Source organism: Canis lupus, chromosome 29, assembly GCF_011100685.1.
Source record: "Canis lupus familiaris isolate Mischka breed German Shepherd chromosome 29, alternate assembly UU_Cfam_GSD_1.0, whole genome shotgun sequence".
Lineage (NCBI taxonomy): Eukaryota > Metazoa > Chordata > Mammalia > Carnivora > Canidae > Canis > Canis lupus.
In genome coordinates this window covers 33,736,337-33,749,029 of record NC_049250.1, presented here as the reverse complement: position 1 = coordinate 33,749,029, position 12,693 = coordinate 33,736,337, and the positions used below count along the sequence as shown (strand labels likewise).

At 35.5% G+C, this 12,693-nt stretch overlaps 1 protein-coding gene across 17 annotated transcripts in view; it reads right to left on the bottom strand.

Moving 5' to 3' along the window:
* The window catches only part of CNBD1 (cyclic nucleotide binding domain containing 1), a 531,845-nt gene that overhangs the window by 419,609 nt on the left and 99,543 nt on the right, over positions 1-12,693 (bottom strand). For 16 of the 17 annotated variants that reach the window (XR_005381188.1, XM_038579686.1, XM_038579692.1 and 13 more), the window contains one exon: positions 9,485-9,649. Coding sequence is in view for 15 of the 17 variants with exons in the window: in XM_038579686.1 (XP_038435614.1) it covers positions 9,485-9,649 (165 nt within the window). In the remaining 2 variants the exon portion in view is untranslated. Of the gene's footprint in view, positions 1-9,484; positions 9,650-12,693 lie in introns of those variants that run through there. The other variant, XM_038579697.1, reaches the window with a different exon arrangement.

The following is a 12,693-nucleotide window of genomic DNA, read 5'->3' as shown; positions in this document are numbered from 1 at the left end:
AATAGATGGGTCTTGCTCTTTATCCAGTCTGAAACCCCACATCTTTTGATGGGATCATTTAGCCCATTCACGTTCTGAGTTACTATTGAAAGATATGAATTTAGTGTCCTCGTAATACCTATTCAGTCCCTGTTTTTGTGGATTATTTCTTTGGGCTTCCTCTTTCTTTTACAGGGTTCCTCTTAATATTTCTTGCATAGCCGGTTTGGTAGTCACATATTCTTTCAGTTTCTGCCTATATTGGAAGCTCTTTATCTCTCCTGCTATTCTGAATGAGAGCCTTGCTGGATAAAGTATTCTTGGCTGCATGTTCTTCTCCTTTAGGACCCTGAATATATTCTGCCAGGTCTTTCTGGCCTGCCAGGTCTCTGTGGAGAGGTCTGCTGTTGATCTAATATTTTTCCCCATATAAGTTAGGGATCTCTTGTCTCTTGCTGCTTTAAGGATTTTCTCTTTATCTTTGGAATTTGCAAGTTTCACTATTAAATGTTGAGGTGTTGAACGTTTTTTATTGATTTGGCAGGGGGGGGGGAACCTCTCTATCTCCTGGATCTGAATGCCTGTTTCCCCCCCCCCCCAAATTAGGGAAGTTCTCAGCTATGATTTGTTCAAATATGCTTTCTGACTCCCTGCCCCTCTCAGCACTCTCTGGAACTCCAATTATATGTGAATTTTTCCTTCTGAAGCTATCATTTATTTCCCTTAACTTTTCCTCATGGTCTTTTAATTGGTTTTGTTCTCTTTTTTTCCCCAGCCCCTTCCTTGCCATCAACTTGTCTTCTATTATGTCACTCACTCTTCCACCTCATTAGCCCTCGTCATTAGGACCTCCAGTTTGGATTGCATCTCATTTAATTGATTTTTAGTTTCAGCCTGATTAGATCTAAATCCTGAAGTCATGAAATCTCTTGAATCTTTTATGCTTTATTCCAGAGCCACCAAGTAGCTTTATAATTGTGCTTCTGAATTGGCTTTCTGACATCAAATTGTAATCCAAATTCTGTAATTATGTGGCAAAGAATAGTGTTTCTGATTCTTTGTTTTGTGTTGAGTTCTTCCTTCTAGTCATTTTGCTCAATGCAGAATGGTGTGTGAGTGGGCTGAGTCAAGAATATCAACCAAGACCTAAGTAAATTTCACCCTAGATAATTCTTGCTAGAAGCGAATACCCTTCTCTCTGTAGTAATTTTGGCTGTTCTCTTTAAGTCTCAGGTCGAATTCGTAGGTGTTCAGGATGATTTGAAAGTTACCTAAGTAAATTGGTGGGACCAGGTGGGATGAGGACTCCTACTCCTCCATCATCTTCAAACATTTCCCCCAAATTATTTAAATTTTAACATCAAATAGCAAATGGTAGAAAAGTATGTATCAACATTTTTAGCCAAAATAATAAATGCTTCAAAAAGAACTTTTTCCAATTTAGTTTTAGGTCATGCTTGTTGACAAGGATATAATGTAGAAGAAAGAGCATTGAACCATATGTTGGTGGAATAACTTGCTGTACAGCAACAAACTCAATGCAGTCGCTCATTTTGAAACTAAATTCCATGTAGACCATGAGATAGGAAGTAGAGTCTCAAATCCACTGAGAACTATAGATGAATATTGCAAACACATCACAGATTACTCATAACACTCTCTTTAGCCAAATCAAGGCCTGTGCAAGCCACAAGCTTTTCATACCAATCTTAAATATTATGGAAACCAACTAAACCACTATTTTTGCAAGGATAAGTGTTTAATGGATGAAACAGGAGGGACAAATAAGGAATTATGCTTCAAGCTTTTAAAGACCACCAAATAGTTTATTACCTTTCTGCAATTAGATCCAAAATTTGACATTCAGACAACAGTTACCATGCAGACTTATACTCTACTGGAAACAAGGAAACCTTTCCAAGAGTTTCTAGATATAGTACTACTTAGGCCTAGACTTGATTTCCTAAGTCTCCCCAAAACAGTTCTTTATGCCATTAGATAGCAAATCCCAAAGTACAAAAACATTCTACTTGTACATATAATGGATAATTTTATAGATACGAAACTAAGACATCTTGCTTGATAACATTAGAACTAACTTTCAAGAGGACTTTGTGAAAATAAGTAGTTGCATTAGGAAGGCAAGTAATGTCCTTTGTGAGGCCACACATAAAATTTTTAACAATAACTTGATTTCTGTGATAATTTCAGAAAAAAGTACTTATAAATCTAATGTAATAAGAAAGTACTGATACCAAGTACTTAGTAAAATATTTCTGTGAAAAAAAGATTCTAACTTGAAATGCAAAAATGAAATTGTCACCCAAGACAAGAAGTCACAGTTTTAACATTCACATCTATGTTGAAATAATATACATCTTATTATGGTCGTAATGTTTGTGTCCTCCCAAAATCTGCATGCTAAAATCTTAAACCTCAGTATTATAGTGTTAAGACGTGGGGCCTTTGGGAGATGATTAGGTGATGAAAGTGGAACACTCATGAATGGGATTAGTATCTGTGATATTATGATTTATAAGAAATATAAATTTGGTCATCTGAATATGTATCTGGTCTTCATCCATAGTTCCTGGCTCACAGCTCCCAAAAACCCTTGGAATTTCCTTAGTGTTAAGATTGACAAAGGTGTCTTGTTATTAATGAGGTGACTTTTGGACCCCATCTGAGGATGAGGGCTGATTAACAAAGGAACCAACTATATGAATAAAAGGTTGGAACTTTCATTCTCTGCCCCCACTCCCAACCTTTCCCACCTACAGGGAGGGAGAGGACCTGGAGATAAAATCAATCACCATTGGCCAATGACTCAATCAATCATGACTCTGTAATGAAACCCCCATTAAACCAAAAAGGACAAGGTTTGGAGAGCTTCCAAGTATATGAACAAGAGGAAATTTGGGGCACACCCTGAGAGGGCATAGAAGCTTCATGCCCCTTCTCATACACCTTGTCCTATGCATCTCTTTTATCTGACTGTTTCTGTGTTATATCCTTTTATAAGAAATAAGTGATCAAGTAAGTAAAATGTTTCTCTGAGTTCCGTGAGCCACTCTGCCAAATTAATCAATTCCAAAAAGGGAGTCATAGAAATTTATGATTTCTAGCCAGGTAGTTAGAATGGCAGGTAACTGCCTGGGTTTGTCACAAGCATCAGGGTGATGGGGAGGTGCAGTCTTGTAGGAGTGAACCCTTAATCTGTGGAATCTTCTGATATGTCCAGATAGTGTCAGAATTGAGTTGAATTCTTCAACACTTTGCAGTTGGTTGTGAACCCCCACAACTCCACATGTTGGAAACTGAGTCTCAGAATACCTAATTTAGTGCCCTTAGAAAGAGACTCCAAAGAACTCTCACCCCTTCCTTCATGTGAGGACACCATCAGACAGTCATCTATGAACCAAGAAGAGGGACTTCACCAGAAAAAGAATCTGCCTTGATCTTAGACTTCCCAGGCTCCAGAATTGTGAGAAATAAATTTCTATTGTTTAAAGCCACCCAATCTATGCTATTCTTGTTATAGCAGCCCAAATGAACTAAAGCACCTGCACAGTGAAAAAAAAAATTCTTTTGTAAGAAACATTGTAATAGAGGATATTTGCTTATTTCCAAACAACAGAACAGCATAAAAATATAATTTTTTGAAATACCAATTAATTTGTGGCCAAATAGTAGTTCCTGAAACTTCAGGGTGAAAATATTACTGACAACTTTGTAAGCTAATGTAAATATATGATAAATAATTAATAGGCATCATTTATTAATAAGCTGTAAGAGGAATTTACATATTCTTTCTTGAAGAAATAAAAAAAATGGGATACATCTAATTGTGCCCTTTTTATAGATTAGCAAATTGTATATCAAGAGGTAGAAGTTTGCCCAAGATCATACAACCAGTAATTAGAGGGGTCTAGTTTAGAACCCAGGTCTTTCAGACTCCAAAGTCCAGGTGTTTCGTAATATGTGCATCCCAAAGTAACTTTGACTCTTACCATTATAGACAGACCAAGCACCTTACTCTTCTATAATATCAATCTACTGTCAATTTATGTTTCTTGCTAACTCATCTCCTAAACACAAATAAGTCTCTTCATTTAGCTCCAGTCTTATATCATAAATGACCATTGTTTTCTGTCAAAAATTTAAATTATTTGTAATAGTCACAAAATTCTTTATTAATCTATGTTCCCTTTTAGCTTCAAATAAAGATTTTCTTTTCTAGAGGCAAGTCCCCCTCCCCAATCAGTCAGTTTTTATCCAAACTCTGTATTTTTAACAGAATTAACCCCACTAAGTTTTTTTTTCTCTCATCAGCATAGTTTGAGATTATAATTCCTCATTTTATATGCCCTTTCACTAGAAAATAACAGTTAATAATCATATTGCATTTGGATTTTAAGCAGCCTGAATCTAAAAAGCAAAAATCCTCATGTCCTTCCAGGGAGCAGTTCCTCTGAGTCATTCCTGAGAAGGGCTTTGCATCACTGCTTCACTGAAACATAATGATCTTCTGATGCCTCATTCCATCAAAGGAAACATCTTTAATTGGAGAAAGTAGGAGAAAACACAATTGGGCCAAGTTTTCTCAGAGGATCTTAAACTGCTTTTCACAGCTCATTATAGTTTGTCTCTTCTCCTATCCTTTCCACAACCCTCACAAATATATATGCATGTCACTTTTCTTTTCAGAAATTAGTCATTTATAAAGAAACCAATTATTTTTACCAAAGCAATCCATAATTGCATTTTAAAAGCTGGTGGTGTTATAGACAATGTAATCAAATACAAACACGTGAGAGTTTTAGATCATTTGTCCAGGAAACTGACTGTTAGTGGTCAAGTTGAGCAAATAATTTGATATGCTTCCAGGACTATCAATTGCTCGTCTTTAAAAAAATAAATAAAATCAAGTTCTATATATCAAACCGAACTCCCTAACACAGAATTCAGGCTACAGTCATCTCTCACTGAGAGCAATTCCACATAGCCTAAATCTCCTGCACCCAAAGTCAGCTTTCCACACATGACCTATTACCATTTAAATCATAACATGTCACTCCTATTTTGCCAGTCACACCAAGATTAAAAACCTACCATGGTCTACAGGACTCAAGGTTATGATCTGGTTCCTGGCCACCTCCAAAGCCTCATTTCTGCCTTTTCCTCTCACTTACACGTTTTCACAGCACTAGCCTCCTTGCCAAATTTTTCTTTTTCACTTTTCAAAACACTTTGCTATCCTGGCCTCTTTCATTGCTTGGAATGCACTTCTCTATGATATTTGATTGGCTAGCTCTCTCATTTCATGAAATTATCTGATCAATGTCACCTTTCAGGAAAGAATTTTTTGGATCATTTTCATCATACCCTATCCCCCTATTCTGCATTAGCTTTTATTTCTAGCATTTATCACTAACTGACAAAATACATTTGTGTTTATTACCTTGGACTCTTACATTAGATATACGATCCCATGAGGACAAAGATACTGTGTTTTCACCACTAAAGTCCCAATACCCAGAATGTTGCCAGAAGCACCTACAGGAGTTCAAAAGTATATGCTGAATTCATTAATTAATGGGTGAAAATATTGTATCAGTAAATTTATTTATAAATTAAAATTCCAACTCATGTCTTTTGTTTTGTTTTGTTTTGTTTTCCAACTCATGTCTTAATTCATAATTTTTGACGTCGTTTATTTATGATCTACTTCCTCCTCCTTCTGAAATACTTAAATGCTATCCTTTACCAACTGAATATAAGCCCAGTAAAAATATCAATAAAAGTCTACTGCCCCCTCAGCATTTATCCAAGGGGTGGGTACAAAAACAAACTACAACAATGTGACTCCTTATCCCTGGAACTGAATTGTGGGCCCAAAAACCCCCAACCAAAAATACTTGTAGATGATTGAATCCATTGTTATATCTTGAGACATCCAGGGCTACTCTAGTTCATATCATCTCCAGCATCTAATAGTTCTTCTATTTTGGGAGCTATCCAAAATATTCTTCCATAGGTTTCTCCTCTCTCCCTCACCATTTTTTTTCTTTGTTTGTTTTAACCAGAATCAATTTCTATTGGTTACAATTCAAAATCTTAACTAATACACATGACAAGCTTATATTCAATCCAATATGCCTTAGAATAAAAAACTTAACAAAAAGTCTCCCAACTCTTTCTTCTATCTCTCATCTTTCCTTCTCAGTCTGTTCTCCACACATACTTTCCAATTACACAGCATCCTTTAGTTACTCAAACCCCACCTCTCTAGAGACACCTCCCAGACATGCCCTTTCTATTGATTTTAATGTTTCAAAATCATTTATCCTTCCTCCCCTCTAGCACCATTTACTCAAAGCTGCTGAATTAAAGTAGGAGTTAAATAATCAGTATGATTTAGCCAAACCTCACCAAGTAATCAATAATCAATAGCTTCTTTGTTTTTGAGAGAGAGAGCAAGTGCATGCATTCTCCTTCTAAAATACTTCCTCTTCTTAAATGCTATCCCTTACCAATTGAATATAAACCCAGTAAAAATATCAATAAAAGTGTGCTGTACTGCCCCCTCAGCATGAGGAGAGTATGTTGGAGGGGAGAGATAGAGTGGGAGAGAGAATTCTCAAGCGGGCTCCATGCTCAGAGTGCAGAACCTGATCCAGGACTTGATCCTATGCCCCTGAGATCATGACTGCAGGCAAAACCAGGAGTCAGGTGCTCAACCGACTGAAGATACCCAGGTACCCCCAAGCCATAGCTTCTTACTCTTACCATGCATATTTGAATTTCTTTAAAAAGAGGCTACTGTTACTCAAAATTTGTTTGTTAAAATTTCAGACAGAATAACAAAGGGAAAAATCTTAGAAAGCATAAGGTAGTTACTTTAAAAAACTCTATTAAATCACAACACTAAAGCAGCCTATCAATCTGATCACAGTTCAGTTAGAGATAAAGGGAGGGCTACAGAGGTGACAACTTATCCATCAATAAACAGATGGAGGCAAAATCTATGATTCATTTCTAACCAATATAACATGACAAAGGTGATGGAATATACATGTCCTTAGTTAGGTTATATAACACGTCATTTTAGCAGAATAGGAGAAGGAGAGACTCTCCCTTGCTGGCTTTTAATATTTAAGCTTCCCTGGTGGGAAGGTCTGAAAGAGGGTGACTCAACAAGGATCTGTGGGCCTTTAGGAGCCTAAATAGGCCCTGACTTAGTCAGAAAGAAAGTAGGGACCTCAGCCCTACAACCACAAGGAGCTAAATTCTGCCAACAATACTTACAAGCTTGGAAGAGAACCTCATGCTCCAGAAAGGAATGTACCTCCATGAATGACTTGGTTGAAGCCTTGCTGAGACATGAGCAGTGGACCCAGCTAAGCCTTGCCCAGAGAGATGATAAATGGATGTTGCTTTAAGCCACTATGTTTATGATAATTTGTTACACAGTGATGGAAAATGAATACACTAGTGTACCAGGGAGACAAGAAGATAAAGAGCATGCCTGTAGAAGAACAAATATAGATTGTGGATTTAGAACATGTAATGCTCTTTTACTGACTAGCTTACCATGTCCAATCCAAAGCACTGAGATGAGGATGAATCAGAAATTTTATGTATAGAAATTAAAGCTTTGTGTGAATATCAAACATAAAAGTGAGTTCCCTTCTCATTCACTCTGCCCTTGTAACTCAGCCCCACTCATTGGCAGCAGTCAAGATCTGCTACCTTCATTTGGAAGAATCATACTTGGCCAATTCTGAGCCACTTAAAGTGAGAGACTGGAGTACTTCAGGATTTGATCTACCTACCCATCCATTGTCTCCATGTGACTGAGAGAGTGGGTTCTGGAAATTGTCACTCTCCCAACATCTATTGTCTAGGGTATTTGGAGATTGGCTGTTAAATGGATTTGGAGATTGGTTGTTAAATGTCTATATAAGGACAAAGCAGTGGATTCTTTGTCAATTCTACCCTGAGTTTGGATAGCCTTCCACCATGGCTCCTGCTTCAATCTATTGCTAACATGGTACTGGGTTTTTATTCATTTGTAGTATCCTTCCTGACTTCAACCTAGATTTACCACTTTGTATTTTAACACCTTTCCAGAGAACCATAGCCACTTCAGCTCCTCTTGCATCTTAGATCCAAACTTTTGTCATCTGGGAAGTGCCACCTCATTATTTTCAGAAAGACAGATTTACCCCATTGAAAATCCTGCAGCTGAGTACAATCTTAAATCAGCAGTGAGTGATTCATTGGTTTCCAGGCAGTTAAAAAATTTAATCCAATGCAATTTTTGTCAACATTATGGTTTAATGGAATGAAAGTGGCTATAGCTCCAGTAACTTTCAGTGTTTTAGTGATTTTCTACCAAAGTATACTTTTAACATAATTACTGAACACATTCTTATTAAATTTTCTATTTCTGCCACTTACCAGTTAATTATACCCCTCTATGGCAGGTAGTTACGATTTCTTTCTCTACAATTCCCTCACACCTACTTTTTTATAAAGGGACTAGCATTTGCCATGTTTATTTTGTTGATGTTGTTATAAGTAAAAGTATCAGAAATCTGACTATTCCCAAATTTCCTGGAAGCCCTGATCATATTTTCTCAAATTTGCAATGACAATATTTTTTCAAGTAGGCTCTGTGCTGGGCATGAACTCAGGACTGTGAGATCAAGACCTGAGCTGAGATCAAGACAAGAATCAGCCACTTATCCAACTGAGTCACCCAGGTACCTCTGCAATGACAATTTTGAAGATGAGTGCTTATAGCATAGAATTCTTGGTGTATTCCTACAAACACTAATGACAGGCTTTTATTTTCTCATTACATACTCTTGGTCTTTCAGGCACAATTTTGGTCTTGACACTCTCTCTTCATTTTGTCTGTGTTGTCAATCCTTATTCCATTATCACATTTTCCCATGGTCATTTCAACTTTAATTTATGCATAAACCCAATATCACCTCTGTAACGAGCCTCCACCTAGATTCAATGCCTCCTTTCTCCTACTTCTCCATTTCCTTGAGGTAGTTGTACCCAATCATAAGCAAAGTCTTCCAAGAAGTTAAAAAGTATATGAGGTAAGTTTATTTTAAAGCCTCCATGATGGGGAAGACAGTTGAAATGCTTAATGAAGAGCTGACAAGTAACCATAAGCTGATGAAATCTTAAACATAATTTTGATTTAACACAATCAGTAAATAATACCTATTTTGCCTGCAACTGAAAATTAAAATGATGTGCCATACTGTATATATTACCAATATATCCATGATATGGCACAAAAATTAAAATGGTGAAGACTGCATTCATCTAGAAAGTATTCAGTATTTCTACCTCTCCTGAATCAAGCTCTAAAGGTAGATTACAATTAAAGCACTTGGCTGCAAGCAACTAATTTATAAAAAAGGGAAGCTTTTCAAAATTATTGTTCAACTATAAGAAGTGATATATTAAAAATACTTACAATTTCTTTAAAATATCCAGGAATTCTACAAATTCCTCTTCAAATCTTTTGGGTTCATATAAAGTAAGGCCACCACGTGCTTTTTTAACATGGATAGCTATATTGTGAGAATCATCACGTTGATCATCATGTTGTTGTTCTTCTACTGTGTCTTCAGTAGGTTTTCTGAACAAAGGAACATAACAGATTATGGTGTTGCATATTGTACAAAAATGACTGACATGAAATCTTTACTGTCAAGAGTAGAAAGGCACTGTTGTGAGATAATTTGGCATTTTAATAATGTATGCCTTTTCAATGCCTTAGGTTTTTTTTTATCAATCATCAGTTGTGCAGTTAAATATGTCATTCTGTTAAGCCTAAAAAATATTTTCTACATACTAAACTTGATTATATGTATTATAACTGTCTTAAGTAATTGAAACATCTTTTGTAATTAGGTGTACATAATTAAAGAAAATATTCAACGTCAGTGATTAATATCCTTCTCTTTATAGCCATACACTTGTTTTTTGTTTTCTTCACACCAATGATCAAAGTGCTTTTAAGAACTTTTGTTTCAGGGATGCCTGAGTTGCTCAGTGGTTTGAGGTTCTGCCTTTGGTTCTGGAGTGATCCTCGAGTTCCGGGATTGAGTCCCACATCGGGCTCCCTGCCTGGAGCCTGCTTCTCTCTCTGCCTATGTCTCTGCCTCTCTCTGTGTGTCTCTCATGAATAAATAAATAAAAATAAATAAAAGTTTTTGTTTCCAACTGGTAAATTATGAACATCTTGAAAGCATACATTGTTCTTTATTCTTCTGCTAATCGTATGTTATACACCCAAGTCCCCAGGAGATGTATGAAAGAATGGCAATTCCCCGTTCATTTTTCTAGCTCCAATCATTCTTATTAAGAAGTCACTAAAAACCTAAGAACAAAAACTAACAAATGCTGTCTATTCTTAAAAAAAAAAAATTGTGGAGGAGATGATATAAGCCCAAATGATCATAGATCATATATTACAAAAATATAAAAATCATACTTAAATATAAGATAAACATTATGTGGAATAATAATACTAAATAATCACATTAACATCTAACACATACTTGAGTTTTCATGCTAGCTGTTCTGCTTAATATTATATACACACTCATTAATATTAACTATATGAAATAAGCAATAATATCCTCCATTGATAAGATAAGGAAGTTTCAGGTTAAAGAGTTTATATAATTTGTCTTACCACTAATAGCTAGTAAATCTGGAGTTTCTGCACTCTCTAAAGTTTGCAGATGTTAAAGCTTAGTAGTAAAGCTTACTTATTTGATGTATACAGAAAAAAGATAGCTTCGCATAACTTAAAAAGATAAAATTAAAAGCCAAAATCCATTTCCCCTTCTATCACTTTCACAGAACCTCAACCATTCCTTCCAGAATTAGAACCCCACTTAAGACTCTATCCCTAGTTACTCTCATAAATTGTCTAAGCAGAGTAAAACTCAGCAATGATAAGAAATCAGGTATAAAGCGATTGGTTTTCCCCTACGTAGCCTGGATGCTGAAATGCAAATGGAATAAATTTCTTATATTCTGGAGAAGAAAGGTCCACGGACTGGAGGGAAAGGATGAGGTTATGGCAGGCTTTGTGGCAGGAATATGGAAGGTAAGTCCCAATTAGACCTACTATTCTTTGGGCCAAACTTCATCATATTTACCTAAGGAAGGGGACTCCTGGATTTCCTACTTTGTGTTGGAAAACTCAAGCCAGCCAACAGATTTAGAATAGTCCTCAGTGACATTTAAGCTTCTTAAAATTTAACCAGGAGATACTGGTTAAAGCATGAAAGCACGAAAAAGCACAAATAATAATAATAATAATAATAATAATAAGATAAATAAAAATAAATTAAAAAATTAAAAAATTAAAAAAGGAATGAACAGTTGGTGATCACACACATTACTTGATTAATTGATTAAATTGTGCCCTATGTTCTTCAGGAAGTGGTAGAAATTATCCTCATCATTATCTAGTAAAACTAGCAATAATGCAATATATATAGTCTAAAATATTCAGTCATACAAAATTCAAAACTCATTTTCTGAGAAGTTAATTTTATTAAATCTCAAACCTCTGACCCTGTACATTTCTTTGTGATATTCTGTATGACAAAATGAAAAGTATAGATAAAACATCTTTACAGCATTTCAAAGAGATTTTTGTCTCAAGTAAAAGTGAGTTATTACCTGATTTGTAGGACAAATTATCCACTTTTTTCACTGCATTCCATATTTACTTGAAAGAACAGCCAAAAACCAAACTACAATAATGACTTGGATGTTTAGATATAACTTGGATGTCTGGAATATATTTTCTCAAAAATGAGTGAAGTGCAGTTGTCATTTCCAATATACAGTGTCTGTTGCTTTGGATTAAAGTTCAACCTTTCAAGTAACAATTTGATTTTTGGAAAATTTGCATCCACTTCTATAAACTTGACAGCTTCCTAACACTTAAGACTTTTCTAATGACCAGTGATGATATTAAAGATTGTGATCTTCATATATTGCATAGACGTGTCAACATATGTTAGATCTATCTAAATGTCCACTGTTAACTCAGTGGACCAATGTTGTCTAAATAGCCAGGGTATATTACACAATCATGCATTAGTAAAATAATAGTTTTTGTGCAAAATAATGAGTTTTGTAGCTATCAGTGTTTCTAAATTGGTCATATTAAAAACAAAAAAAGCCTCAGTAAATTCAGGTGATAGGGATTAGCACCACCACCAAGCAAAATAAAATAAAATACATTTAGTATACATTATCTCATTCAATCCTCCAACATCACTGTAGAGTATTATCATCTCCATTTTAGATGACGAGACTTAAGGTTCAAAGTTTTAGGTAATCTTTTGAGGCAACACAATTGCCAAATTGCAGAACTGAAATTCAAATCCAGATCTGATTAGTTCAGAGGTCATCACACACATCACATCACATCACACACATCACATTGTCATCCATGCATTCTTGTATTATAGTTCTTAAGAACTTTTAAAATCAGTTCCCCAAGTCTTTCTGTAACTCTCTCCCCCACTTTTTTGTAAATCCATATAAATTTTACTAGGTAGTAGTTAGAGCCAGAATAATATATGGGATCTTTCATAAGGTGTTTGCTATAGGATTCTTCATTCCTTTTTTTTTTAGAAAGTGAAGTCAGCC